This window comes from Strigops habroptila, chromosome 1 (genome assembly GCF_004027225.2).
Source record: "Strigops habroptila isolate Jane chromosome 1, bStrHab1.2.pri, whole genome shotgun sequence".
NCBI classification, from domain to species: domain Eukaryota; kingdom Metazoa; phylum Chordata; class Aves; order Psittaciformes; family Psittacidae; genus Strigops; species Strigops habroptila.
In genome coordinates this window covers 33,938,409-33,952,248 of record NC_044277.2, presented here as the reverse complement: position 1 = coordinate 33,952,248, position 13,840 = coordinate 33,938,409, and the positions used below count along the sequence as shown (strand labels likewise).

The window sequence follows — 13,840 nt, the reverse complement described above, 5'->3', positions numbered from 1 at the left end:
CCAAATTAAATTGCAATTAATTTAATTAATTAAAAAGAGAACTTGCACAAATCAGGCACCTGACAACAGACATGCTATGGTACAGCTGAGCACAGAAGGGAGAGACCTTACGAAAGGACAAGGACAACTCGGTGATTGCCCAATTTTTAGAGAAAGTGTGTAACTTCCATTTTGGATTATTTGTGATTAAGGGAACCGGCTCTTGTATTTCCTAGCCACCTGTTACAATCACCACTTGTTTCCAAGCCTGATGTCATATATTTTCTCAAAGTTAGCATCGGAGCATCAAAGTACTGCCAGGTTTAAGGGACAGGAGGACCTGGAGGTGGCACTGCCTTCACAAGGAAGAAACATCCCACAGAAGAGTGAGCTTGCACATTGCTATGCAGGCAGCCCAAATACACATCCCTGCTTGGCACCTTTGTCCTACTAAAAATGACATACCACCTTGTAAATTGGCCCTGTGCCACCCTGACAGATGGACTTAAGCGCAGGCAGCCAAGAGACTATGTATAAGCATCAAATATGTTTTTTGAGAGCAGGACTTCCAGCCAGGAATGTTAAAACAGCTGTCCACATGGAGCTTGCATGCCTACACTTAAGAGGATATGCTATTGCCACTCAAGCCCTGAGCTGGATTAACTTGGAAAATAAATAAGATAGCTTCCACAGCCACATAAGGTGAGTTTTTGTAGAACCAGGATTAGTGATACTCAGGGGGGCTTTACCAACCTACTATCAGTGGGCACACTTGTGGGATTGAAGAGCTCTTCAGTTCTGCAGCTCGGTGGAACTTTCATCATATGCATGCTTGTAAACAAATGTTTCTCATCTGAACACATGTTTATATATGCTACTTTTCTTTGAAATAAGAAAGTCATAGAATGCAATGCCAGCATGATCACAAACAAACGTTAGTGACCTTCCACTTTCTATCAGAGGTTACTTTTTTTTAACGAACTGTCCTCACTCAGGCACGTGTATCAGTGTGACTGGGATCTGTTCCAACAGGGTTTCTTCCGTTTTCAAAACTTCAGCTCCCATGGCCCACTCCAAGACTTCTTGTTAGCTCACACCTACACGCATGCATACATGCATACACTTTGACAACATTTGCATAGCTTGCCCCAGTAATAAAATCATACCATGGTAGCTGGCCTGCAGAGCCATGCCCTAGCCACCTCTACCCTATCCCTGTGCCCAGCTGGGCTGCCAGCCGCCCACAAATCCCTCTCCTCGAGGACAGGAAACATTCCAAACCACTGAGAAGCTCCAAAAAAACATGTTTGCTCACATCGACATGCCAAACAATGCTCTTTTTTTTTTTCCTATGGAACTCAGACTTTACTCCTGCCCCTCAGCCATTGGCCTAAGTCTAAAGTAAAGCAAATATTCAAATCTGAACAAGTTATAAGTTTACTTAGAATTTCACACTATTTTAAAAAGATTTCCAATGGGAAGCAACATCACTTCTAGCCCTGAGTAGCTTAAAGACTGAACGGATGTGATGGTACATTTTACTCAATGTTTAAACATGCCTTGTGTTTATTTTAATTCTCCCTGTGGTTACAATCCAGCATCAATTTTTCATGTATACTGTAGATGGGTACCCCATCTTTACTTTTCTGAATCATGACATACAAACTTCAACTCCACAAGGGGACTCTCAGTATAGATCAAAGCTGCCTTCAGTGCCCGGCGGGTACAGGGTCACATATAGTCTTCCAACAGCTGCTGGTGTCTTTCACCTTTGTTAACTTTAAGGCTGATCTTTGCTGCAATTAAAAGTTACCTGAGTCACTTTATTATGATTTCTTGTGCTAGAAGCCCTTCAGCAGCCAGTATCATTTCTTCTGCACAGTGAGGATTTCTGACCACTGACCTTGCTGCCCCCTTTGGTAAAGACTTCCTCCTGCTCTCCACCGTTCATCACTTTTAACCTTCATTCCTCACCTACGGCATTCCATCTCCTTTTCCCCCATATGTTTGAGGATGGTATGAAATCACCTGTTTGCAAAAGTTTCAGCCTCCTCTCTGCTGCTCTAAACTACAATTACTAACCTCAGCAATGAGATGCTTTGCTTTTTCATACTGCTAATAAAGTTCATTCTAGGTTAATCTATATTTCCATACCACTTAACCTTTCTGAGAGGGAAGAGAGGAAAAACTCTTTGTCAAGTATTTCACTGGGCAGATTAGAAATGCTGTGAAAACAGCGTTAAAAAACACAGATTAATACCTCTCTCTCCTTGTGAAAACCAAAAGTGCCTCAGGCTCTCTCAAGACACCGCACATAGACCATGCATGGCTTTAAAACGGTTCAGGGAACAGACAAAATGCTGAACAACAGGTCAAAAGGAATAAAAATACTCATCTGGATCACTACTTTTGCTTAATAAAGTAATTACACACACACTCCTGAGTGTATTCCTTTCATGCATGTCTATTTTACATGGAATGATTATCTCCATGCTTATCATAAAGCTGAAGTAAACTGAACTGGAGACGGTAATGCTGAGCATCCAAAAGCCCTTGGCAGCTCTCTCAGCCCCCTAAGTGCCTCTCCTTAATTGAAAAGAATTTGAAGGAGTATGTGAGGTTCATTTCTTACAGAATCCTGCAAGATACAAATGCAAAGTCAGAGAACAGCCAATCTTCTTACATGTTACACAAGCTATAAAAAATGTAGTATTCATTATCATGTTGAAACTCCAAAAAAGTTTAGTATCCAGTTGTCTGAGAAACCCCCTTCTCCTGTGGTAAAAACACAACTATCAGGGAGACCTGTCTGTACCTGTCAAAAGCCAGGTGCCAGGTCAGACTCTCAATTTGTTGTGTCCCTTGAGCTCTCGTAACTGAGCTCTTAACCCTAAAGGTTTTACTGGCTGTTTTATCAACGTTTTTTTAATTCTTCCAGAGTTGCCAGATGATTTATCAATGCCAGCCGAAATTCACTGCTAGCTAAACGAATACTGGAAAAGTAAAACAAAGCATGCCAAAATCTCTCAAAGTGCTTATAAAACATTAACATCATACATAGAGACTCCAGGCTAGAGGCATGCCGACCAAAATTTAGGAATATATAACTTCTGTATTAGCAAAAAGAAACCTGAAGGGGCATGGCAAACTTTAACACTGCTTTCTGAACACGTCACCTGCTAATGCCAAGTGCTGAAAAGTGTCAGGGAAGCCAACCTTCTCTGGCGTCCTGTTCCCCGTGCAGGAGGGTGAGAGCGCAGCAGCCTCTACACCCACCATGTTAGCTCCACCTGTCACTGTGGTTCACCACTCCACAAAACATTTTAAAAACAGGAAAGCATGGCAATTTTACTTCAGAAGTTCACTGTGGAAAGGACGCTTAGCAGGGATGTTGTTCAGAAGGCACAGGGCAGCAGTACCTGTAACTGGCCCCTCAGAGAGATTGGGGGCTCAGCCTTCAAAGCACCCTGGTTCTTAGATGTCTTACCTAGGTAAAGCGAGGCGTTTTCTTTCTTGACATTGTCATCTAAGTAGGTTGGTCCCAAGGTATAGATGGGTGTGGAGCCCATGCCAATGAGGATTTGGGCACAAATGAATAAAGCTACATAGAGAGAGTGGTCGTTTCCACCGGAGTCCTTGACGCAGGCCGGCGAGTCCCATTGCTCTTTGGCGGTGCCATTGCCAGTCACACACAAGCCCTCGTTACTGACAGAGGAGTTCAATTCCTGGATCTGGTACGGCGGGGAGATGAAATGAGGTAAGGAGAAGAGTGCAGCCCCAAGGGCAATGAAAAACCCCCCTACAGCCAGCCAGAGTGGCCTCCGTCCGCGCCCCCCAAAGTAGCTGATGAAGACCACCACCACCAGGCTCCCAATGTCAAAGCAGCTGACCAGCAGCCCCGACTCCGAGCTCTTGAGGCTGTATCTCCGCTCGATGGTGGTGATGACACTGCTCAGGTAGCCGGAGACCATGAGGGACTGGATGAAGGTCAGGAAGCACATGCACACCAGGAAGAAGCGTGAGTCCGCTAGCACAGCCCGCAGGCACGCTCTGCCCGGAGGGCCCGCCAGCAGCACCGGTGGCGGCGGCAGCGGGGGCCTCGGGGACACCCTGCGCCCGGGCACCGCCGGCCGGCCGCGCTCCGTCCTCCAGGGGAAGCTCCCGCCGGCGCTCCCGCCCCGTTCGTCCTCGGGAGCCGGTCCCGCGGCGGGGTTCAGCTGGGTCCCGCCGCCGCCCCCCCCGGCCGCCAGGGGGTAGCCGAGCGCGGCCCCGCGGCCCAGCGCCGCCGCCCCGCCGGACCCGGGCAGGCTGCGGCCCCGCGGCGCCTCCGCCCGGCCCCCCGCCGCCACCGCCGGCCGCTCCGCCCCAGGGCGCCGCTGCGCCGGGGTCCCCACAGAGGCCATGCTGGGTCCGGCCGCGGCCTCAGAGGAGCCCGGCCGGCTCCATCGCCGCCGTGCGTCGAGCGCGCTGAGGGGCCCGGCGGGAGCGCAGCATAGCGGGGAGGGGAGGAGGGAGGGGAAGGGGTGGCCCTAGCCGCACGTGTCAGCCAAAGTCCTTTGTGGCTCCATCCTCCTTCATTCTCGCTCCACTGCCGTCGGCTCCTGCTCCCCGCCGCAGCATGCCCGCGGCGCCGCGCTCAGCAGCCGCCCGCCGGGGCACCGCGGGCAGCCCGTCCGCCGCGGGGGAGTGCCGCCCGCCGCTGCTGCTGCCGCTCTGCCGCCCGCATCCTCCTCTCTCCGCGCCGCCGACACCGGTGTCAGAGTTCCGATCTGCGGAGAGTGCTGCTGATCTGCGGAGCGGAGAGCAAGCACGGGTCAGCGGCGCCGGCCCCACCGCCCCTTACCCCCCACCGCAGCCCCCGTCTCTGCCGACCGGACCCCAGGGTCTGCGTTGAGATCCGGGGAGCGCCCACTGCCCACGCTGGGAGGACGGTCGCGGGAGTGCCCCGGGGACCGCGTCTTTGGGTTCAGCACATGGATTTACATAAGAACAGGCGTGGACATACACGTCCGTGGGCCTCGACCAGACTGCGACCCTTTTATTTGGCGCCGGATGCGACAGCCAAAGGTCGCCGTGCCAAGCCTTTTATTTCCCAGCCTAAAAATAAACACGCTGAAATAAATACTCCGCTACAACTCGGCGGCCCGGAGAGCGGCAGCGGGCGGAGGAGAGGGGAACAAAGCCGATACCGGCCACTGTAGGCGGGCACCCCAGGAGCCGGCACTCCGGGGCTGACCTCGCCGCCCCAGCTTTCCCGGGGTGCCCCCCGAGCCCGCGGAGACGCGGGACCGCCGAGCGACCAGTGATGCGCAGCCCTGCCTACCCCGGCTGCGAAACACGCGTTTTGCCTCCTTTGTCCGCTTTTGTCTCCCCGCCGCTTTCTCCTCGGTGCGGCCGCGGGGAAGGGCGGGCGGAGGAGGTAGCGGCAGACCGGACAACCGGGCCCCAGCGGCTGCTCTCCCCCAACCCCCGGGGTCGTCAGCGGGCTGGGGGTGGGGAGGGAGCCGGCGGGGCGCACCGGGCTCCCTCCTCCCGCCTGCGGCGGGGAAGAAAGACGGGGCTACTCACCGTGCCTGCAGCGCGGGGGGCGGCTGAGCCCGGCAATCAGCGGGGCCCCGCGCCCGTCACCCAACGCCAGGTCCCCCTCGGCCACCTCCGCCTCCCCGGGCGGTGCGGTGGAGCGCAGGCGCGCCCGCGGCCGCCGCCGGGCCGGGCCAGGCTGGGCGATGCCGCCTGGCAGTTGCCTCCCTTCCAATCTCCCCTCACGGCCGACAAGGAAGAGGCCCCGGGATCTCCGCGACCTGCACCGGCAGGGCAGAGCGCAGCCCGAATTACACCCCCCGGCAAGAGCCTGCGGAGCCCCTGCGGGAGACTCCTGCGGGAGGGTGAGCCCGGCGGCGGGGCTGGCGAGCGCCGCAGCTTCGCGACCGTGGCTGAGAAAGTCAGCGGAGCGGCCCGAGAAATATAGGCACGGTGGTCAGCCCCAGGCGGCATTCGGGGTGCTCCACCGTGTGTAAAAGTTCATGCAGTGTTCAGGAGACGAGACCTCAGTTACAGCGTCTGCTGCAAATTGGGAAGAAAAGACACAGGGATCATTTTATTTATTTAATGATTCAGGAGAATAGAAAGCCAGGCCACCTGATGATCCATTTTGTCCAGGGTCCTATCTCCAACGTAAACTATCTCCAGAAGTGGGAAACATGCACAAACCTTGGAAAAGCAAGTGCTTGTGCAGGATAAATTTGGTGTTTAGTCCTCAAAGAGTTTCTTCCTACTCCTCAGTTTGTGTAGTGTTGTAAATTGCACTGATTTGTTTTCCTCCCAACTCTGTTTTTAAAGATTTAGTACTAAGCCTAGATATTCCTGCAAATGATATTTTTTGTGGTTTGATACAGGGTGAGCTGATGAGGTATTCCTCTTTTTGCTCTAAGTTTTACCATAAAATAGTGCCAAGGAATACACCAAAGAAGTATAATATCCTACACATTTCTGAATAGCTCATGCTTTTCTGGCAGGATTGAGGATTTACTCTTGATTTGTTTCCCCTCCTTTAACAAAAAAAAAAAAAAAAGTGTTTATGAATGACTCACCACATTTGTTTACTTATTTATAATCTTGATGGATGATAGTTTCATAGGATACTATTTTCAATTTTTATCAAGCTTCTGCTTGATACCCCTTTGTGCTTGCTCAGCACTCAAACAGCTGAACTCAACACAGCCAAAACAATACCTTGTTTTTCCTAGGTTGAATATGAACTGTCAGTATGCCCAGGTAACCAAGGCGGCCAACAGTATCCTGGCTTGTATCAGAAATAGTGTAGCCAGCAGGGCCAGGGCAGTGATCATCCCCCTGTACTTGGCCCTGGTGAGGCTGCACTTTGAATACTGTGTTCAGTTCTGGGCCCTGCACTCCAAGAGAGACATCAAGGTGCTGGAGTGCATCCAAAGCAGGGCAGTGAAGCTGGTGAAGGGTCTAGAGAACAAGTCTTATGAGGAGCAGCTGAGGGAGTTGGAATTGCTTAGCCTGCAGAAAAGGAGGCTCGGGGAAGATCTTATCATGCAATAACATAACAGTTGCAAACACTACAGCCTGCAAACAGGTACAATTTCAATTCTTTCCACAGTGGCAAACCTATCAAGAGATAAAATTGTCCTTAAGACTAGGTGAAGTTGTTTGTCTCAGGAATTTACTCCATCTGACTACGGGTGCCAAAATGCCTGGCTTCCCTGCTTACTTTTGGCTCTGAATACTTAAACAACAGGTTAGCTCAACAAAGAGAGTATTTGTAGTCTGCAGTGGGCATGAGCATCCAGTGCAAAGTGATGAATGGGGAATCATTACTCTCTTCACTTGACAGGCTGGTTACACAAGGTGCAATTATGGTACCCAAGTTCACAATAAAATACAAATGTATAAGACTTATGCAAACTTTCTACTTTTAAAGTTTCATCATAGTGAATTCAAAATATATGGTATCACTCAAGTACAAAGTAATCAATTGGTATTGCAGAATGGTCTGTTTATGGCTACAACTGCAAAAGAACATAGTTCCCTTTTTGCTAGATGAAGGCTGACATCCTACTTTTGGTTTATCTATGTTAGCGGAAGACATTATTAAGTCAGGACTAGTGGAAGACAGGCCCTTCATCTTAACAGTTCCTAAGTTCCCAGCTGACAACCTCCTTCCCACCCATGTGGGCTGCCCCTGCTGCAGTGGTGAGCACTTGTACAGCACTCTCAGCTGCTGGTTTTTGAGGGACATGAACTCTCGTCAGAGGGATGGTAACCATCAGCAGAGGGGAAGAGCAGTTCTTTAATTCAGGCTGTCTTGGTCTCATGAGCTGTGCCAGTTTCAGAAGAGAAGGAAACAACTACAAAGGCACCATATTTTAAGGGCACACTTTAGTTGTGATGGATTTGGGGCTTTAAATGTCCTTGCTAATCCAGGGAGCTGTTGACACCCAACAAGGTGTCTCAGCCTGGTCTATTCCAGGCCATGAAGAGAGGGAAGAACTCAGCTGAAGGGTGGTGTGAGTTGATGGCTCTGTTTTTCCTTCAGTATTTTGCATTTCCAGCCAGGTTTTCCACTCGATGCTATGCCACAGATGCAATAAATCACACTTGTCTTCTTTCCCCTTTTGCCTAACACTGCTGCCATTTTTGGGCAACATCTGCTCTTCATTCCCAGCCCAATATTAATAAAGCAATAAGCAAAACAGGGTGTGCATTAGCAGTTTAATGGGCTTTATGTCCTCCTGGAGCATGAGCATTGGGAAGCATGAAGTGAAAGGACAAGTAACTTCACTCCTCAGGGACCCTCACCAACCTAGCGTCCTAATGAACTCCCAAGGGCACTGCTGGGAGAGAGTAGCTCATTATTTTTATTTGGGATGTCAGAGAGAGCACTCATAACAGCAGATTCTAAACTAAAGAGCTCATTTGGTACAAGAAATGAGGTTAACCACAGTTATCTGTTCAGATAAATTCACCTTAACGTTTGTTGGTCTCCAGAGAAGAGCTAGCTACAGTTTCATGAATGAAATAAAGAAACCATGAATGTCAGGGAGGTGCAAAGCAATAGGGGAAAGGAAGAAAACAAAAAGATAATCTCAGAAGTAATGGTTAGACTTAAGGGTGACAGCTGTCAGCATTGAAACTGTACATATCAGAGAAGAAAGGGCTACCTTTTCTCACTGAAGTCATTATTCTACATTATAGGCTGCCCTGTGCCATGCCCTCCCATCCAGGGAGCAGCCTCATTATCTACAGTGGGGCCAGGGTGGTGGGAGCAAGGGGTAGCAGGATAAAGGCCATGCCAGCTATATTAGTTATAGTGATGTTTCTCAGAGGCTCACTGTTTTCTTTTAGAAGATGCCAAGTCTCAAGAGGTAAGTTACAGGGAATCTACTTGAGATATTTTTAACAAGTGTGTAAGCAAAAGCCCAATGTTTAAGTGTGTTTGTCGGAAAAAGCTAGTTGAGCATCTTAAAAATGGGTCTGACTTGCGATTATTTATGTCTATCTCCTATGCAAGTACACACAGAAAAACTCTTATTTTGAAAAATAAATTTAAGTGTAAAAAGTCTCAGTTGTTTATATACATAAGGAGTATAAAGAATAAAATAAAATTAAAAAGAAAAAAATAGAAGAGAGAGCATAGAAGAAACAAGGAGAAACTAAAGCATGTTTTCTTTTGCTACATGCCATTAACCTCTGGAGATCATATTGATAAATGCTAAGTGACAAACTAGGAGGCAAACTAATTCCTTCTCCTGCAACATGTCAGACTGTGCTAGGAATTTGTCTAGTAGGGTAGAGGGAAGGGGGAGGATGCAGGAAGCTTTCAGAGCCAGCACAGGACCTCTGTATGGGCAGTCTCTCAGGTCCGAGGAGAGCCGTAAGGGCTCTCTCTGTCTCTGTGCTGAGGAGAGGAGGAGGCCCTTTCGTCCACTCTGGAGCAGGGCTGGAGCCCCTCAGTCAAGCGCCTCAGGGTGCTGAGGCTCTGGGCAGCTTTTAGCCACAGCTTATCCTGCAGCGCAGTGCTCTAAGTGCTACCCTCTAGCCCCAAGCAAGGAATATCTAAAGGCAGATAATCCACCAGCTAATCATCAAAGATATCTTTTTTTCCCAAGTTATTTACAAAGAAGATATACCAGATTATTAAACACCAGGATATTTTGTTAGGAATGTATACAGGGCTGTCATAGCCCTGCAGTAAGATGAGATATGGTATATGCCTTGAAAGCAAAGGCACTTTTAGTGCCTATAATTGTTTCCTAAGATCTATGCCTCTAGTTTTAAGTCTTTTTTTTTTTTTTTCCCCTACTGCCACAGCAGTATCAGGCATTAAGGAGACATGAGATACTCACACGATGTATGTGGGACAGGAGGAAGGGACTTGTACTGTGCCTTTCTATGCCATTTCATTCTTTATGTTCACATTTTTTCCTCAAAAGTCCCAGTTCCTCTACCACACCCTACTTTTAAAACGATAGAAGCATTCATCTGAAACTGTGGAAGCATGTTTGAACCCAGGATCAAAGCCATGAATAAAGACTAAACCAGATTTCCCTCTCACTTTCCTTCATAGAGATCTCATTTCTCAGCATCTGCTGCTTTATTTCAATGTCACCTTTCAGTGGCCTTTTGGCAAGAATTCTGTATTCATGTATAAGCTAATGCATTTATATTTGGTTGATATATGCATTATGACCTTAACCATCCTTAAACATTATTCTCCTCTCTACACTTATATGCCTTTAAGTGTGCTAGTTTTAAATGTTAAGTGACAAAGTCAAAATGCTTTGAAATAACAGTTTGAATCTGTTTGAATTCCTTGCCCATATACAAATTCAAAATTCCAAATTAAAATAGAACATTTGCTCATTGCTTTTCCCCCCACCTGATCATTAGTTTCTCTCAGGGGAAACACACTGGCAGAATCACAAAATATCAGTGCCACAATAGAAGAAACATGGAAAAATGCCACCAAGTGAAAATATCCTCTCCAAAAGTCGGTACTCAGGAACATAAAAATGTCTGGGCACTCCTGGGTCATCATCCCCCTCTCCCAGTTATTGTGACACCATAGACTTTTACTCTACTGTATACCGCAGTGTGCCCTGACCACAAGCACTAACTGCAAAATGTAGGGGGTTTAATACAATCCACAAAAAACCCCACAAAATCTATAATGCACCATTAAACAGAGTACAAGAAAAAAATCAATCTCATTGCAAGCTTCTGAGTAAATCACTGTATGTCCAGAAGTAGACACATTAAAATATACCTTTCTGGACTGTGCCAATGTCTTTGAATTGGTGCTCCAAGATGTCACCTCAGCCAGTCACCTCAGATGGGATTCAGCAATGTGCCACCTGCAATCAGTGCTTGTGCCTTCACAGAAAAGGAAAGAGCATTTGTCCAGTAAAAGGGCATGTAATTCAGAACCGATAATTGGTAAGTGGCAATAAAGTAATCGAACCTTGATGAATATAGAGAAAGATAGCACAAAATAAGAGTAACACAAGAAGGAGTGATGAGAATAGACTCTCATGAAACACATTGCCATCTAAAATGTGACTTAATGTATTTGATTCAGTAAATCTGAGAATATTAAAAATATTCTTCAATTGTGAGTACAGAGACTAGCTTCCTTCTGTTTCAGTAGGCCTGAAAAAGGAGAAGACTGCTGAGATGAGGAGAACTATACTCTGAGATAAATCCGTAAGACTCCTACTCCCATATCTGGAGTGGTAAAGCCATTTCAAAGCCCTGGGGCTACTGTACATCTCCAGCACTTAAACCAAATTCTTTACCTAGAATATGAAAACCAGAAAGGAATGTAGTGAGCTATTCACAATTGTCTGGTCTGAAGCAATACACTGTAAAAAGCAGAGATACAAAAAAGTAGCCAGGAAAGCAGCTGGTAAATATGCACCAATGTTCAAAACAGATTTACACCAGATATGAGGGCAGGGTTTTGTTGGTTTTTAGGAATAAATATTTTGCCCATCAAGGCATATTTTACAGCCTTAGGGTCCCTATAGAAATAAAGCTAGCAGATGTCTTAGAGGAATGCATGCAAAATTATCCTGAAGTTATGTATTTATTTTTACAAGGATGAAAAAAGAACCAAAGGAAATGCTCTAAGAGAAACCATATGCTGTAATATTATGCACCTTTTATCCTTAAAAACATGTTTTTAATATGGGCACTGTGAAAGCTTATTTCAGCAACCAGTAGCCTCTGCAGCTGCTGACCCAAGGAAGCTTTCAGGCATGGCAGTCATAGAGGCTTATATACAAAATCCACTGATAAATTTCAGCCTCCCATTCCATGTTTAAGACCACCCTACTATTGCCCTTTGCAATAATCTCGATGGCCCAAATTCTCATAAGTTATAGGACACCTGGGTTTAGGAAAACACTGTTGAGTTTGTTCTACCCATAGAATTGATCTGCCACCAAGGATGAACACTGACTCTTATCCAGTATCCATTATCAAGGCAGGGGCAGCAGAGTGGAGATGTGGTGACCATTGACCTGGTGGGTTCTGTACACAGCAGGATTGGTGTTTCTAGGGTTTCCTAAGTGTCATCAGAGACAGGTGGAGGTACATCAGGCTGAGAAGACACCTTCTCAAAGGGGGAAAAGCAAGCTAGCACCATTTTTTCTCCCTCAGTCTCCTACTGCAGGCTCTACTGGTGCCTTCAGATGTGAGCCAGCTGCCTTGCTGCTGTCAATAAGAGGAAGGTGACTGCTGCAGTGCTTCTTTAAATTATAATTTTCTCTATCACCTAAGCTAGGTCACCACCCTGTGCAGCTCTTCAGCTTACGGTCACAGATACTGGTAAGACACTTATTGTCATGACATATTAAGGAAGGCCTGTTGTCATCTTAGCTTTAGTTAACAGGTAAAATCATAGCAGGAAGATGGGAAATTTTCATTAGAAATACTGGCTAGAATAGAGCTAGGCATTGCCAGAAGTGAAATTGCGAGAGGGGCTGAGGGACTGAAGTTCCCTCTTCTGCAAATGCAGTTTCCACTCTGCTGTGGACAGAGGAAGCTATCTGCTCCCTTCCTCCGCTCACCCTGGTTGGCAACATGGTCATAGCCTGCATACTAAGTACATGCTATTTTGTCTGTTGTATCTGCGATCAATAATACAACTTGCAGAAAAGTTAGGGGCAGAGCAGTGTGGGAAGGCCGTTGACCCAAGTATGCTCTGGAGCATGAATCCACCCAGCCAAAGCCAGACACTATGGCCCTCTTGTCACCCAGACAACAATGTCTATAGGGACCATGAAGTCCTGGGTGTTGTGCAGTGCTCAAGGACACTCTGAAGAGTGTCACCTCAAGGCTCCCAGGGTGGGCTTGAAGTTCATTTAGGACATTGCCGGGACTGTGGCTCCCAATGTCAGCAGGAGCAAACATGGAGTTTCTTATTGCATTTACTGCTCCTCAGAAACCTTTCTGGTCTGCAAGGACAGAGCTTGTGTTTATATAAGAAATGCTGCAGTGTGTTCACTTTCAATATGCGACATTACCTGTGGTGAATGGAATTAAATTATTTTACATATAAAATGACTATGTAAAATTAATCCTAAATAGTTTTAAAGGGAAATCCTGCTTAAAATGATGCTTATAAAGCAGATTTTCACTCAGATGTTTTTAGTCTGACATTGTTGCGGCTGCAGCTATTATTGATGGGTCTGAAATGTCAGAAAATGGGCTTCCTTTCTGTCATCTAAAGGAAGAGTTGTTCTCAGCATGAGGACAAGATGAAGTAAAGCTTCAAAGGCGGTATTAGCAGGCTTCTTTAAGTATTAAAACTCTTACTTAGAAGTAGAAATATTGCTCAACAAAGTGAAAGAGAAGAACATTAAAAACATATGCACACGTGTGCACACAGGCACATGGACATGGAGACTGCACTCATACTAGTAATAAATAAAAGGAAAGAGTTTAACTGAAGACTGAAAGAAAGGGTGTGAATTCAATGGAGCCATATAAAACCACTTGAGAAGGCAATCCAAGCTGCAGAAGACATTTCAATTCTCTCCTTATAAGGTCCCCAATGCTAGCTCCTTTACTGCTCATTGTGTAAGCAGAAATTACCACTGACACGTGTTTGTTTGTGTTCTGCGAATTAGCAGATGGGGGAAGTGGTGAATTCAATAAGGGGATTTTTTTAAGTGTTAGCTACACCCAAGAGATGAAATGCTGTCCAAGAGAGTACCCAAAGAGTACTCTCCAGGTTATTGCCTCCTTCAAGCCCCTTACTGTCTTCTGAGAAACAAAAAACCTACATGCATCTGAAACCTCTTTAGGAATGTCTTTGACTCTATATCTGTGG

General features: G+C 46.9%; 1 protein-coding gene across 2 annotated transcripts in view; it reads right to left on the bottom strand.

The window, feature by feature from the left end:
• SLCO5A1 (solute carrier organic anion transporter family member 5A1) overlaps positions 1–5,656 on the bottom strand; it is a 78,632-nt gene extending 72,976 nt beyond the window's left edge. For both annotated transcript variants that reach the window (XM_030501283.1, XM_030501291.1), the window contains exons 1-2: positions 5,548–5,656; positions 3,467–4,768 (exon numbers count right to left, since the gene is read on the bottom strand). In XM_030501283.1, coding sequence (XP_030357143.1) covers positions 3,467–4,382 — 916 coding nt within the window. In that variant the 5' untranslated portion in view covers positions 4,383–4,768; positions 5,548–5,656. The remainder of the gene's footprint in view (positions 1–3,466; positions 4,769–5,547) is intronic.
• Positions 5,657–13,840: the final 8,184 nt, after the last annotated feature.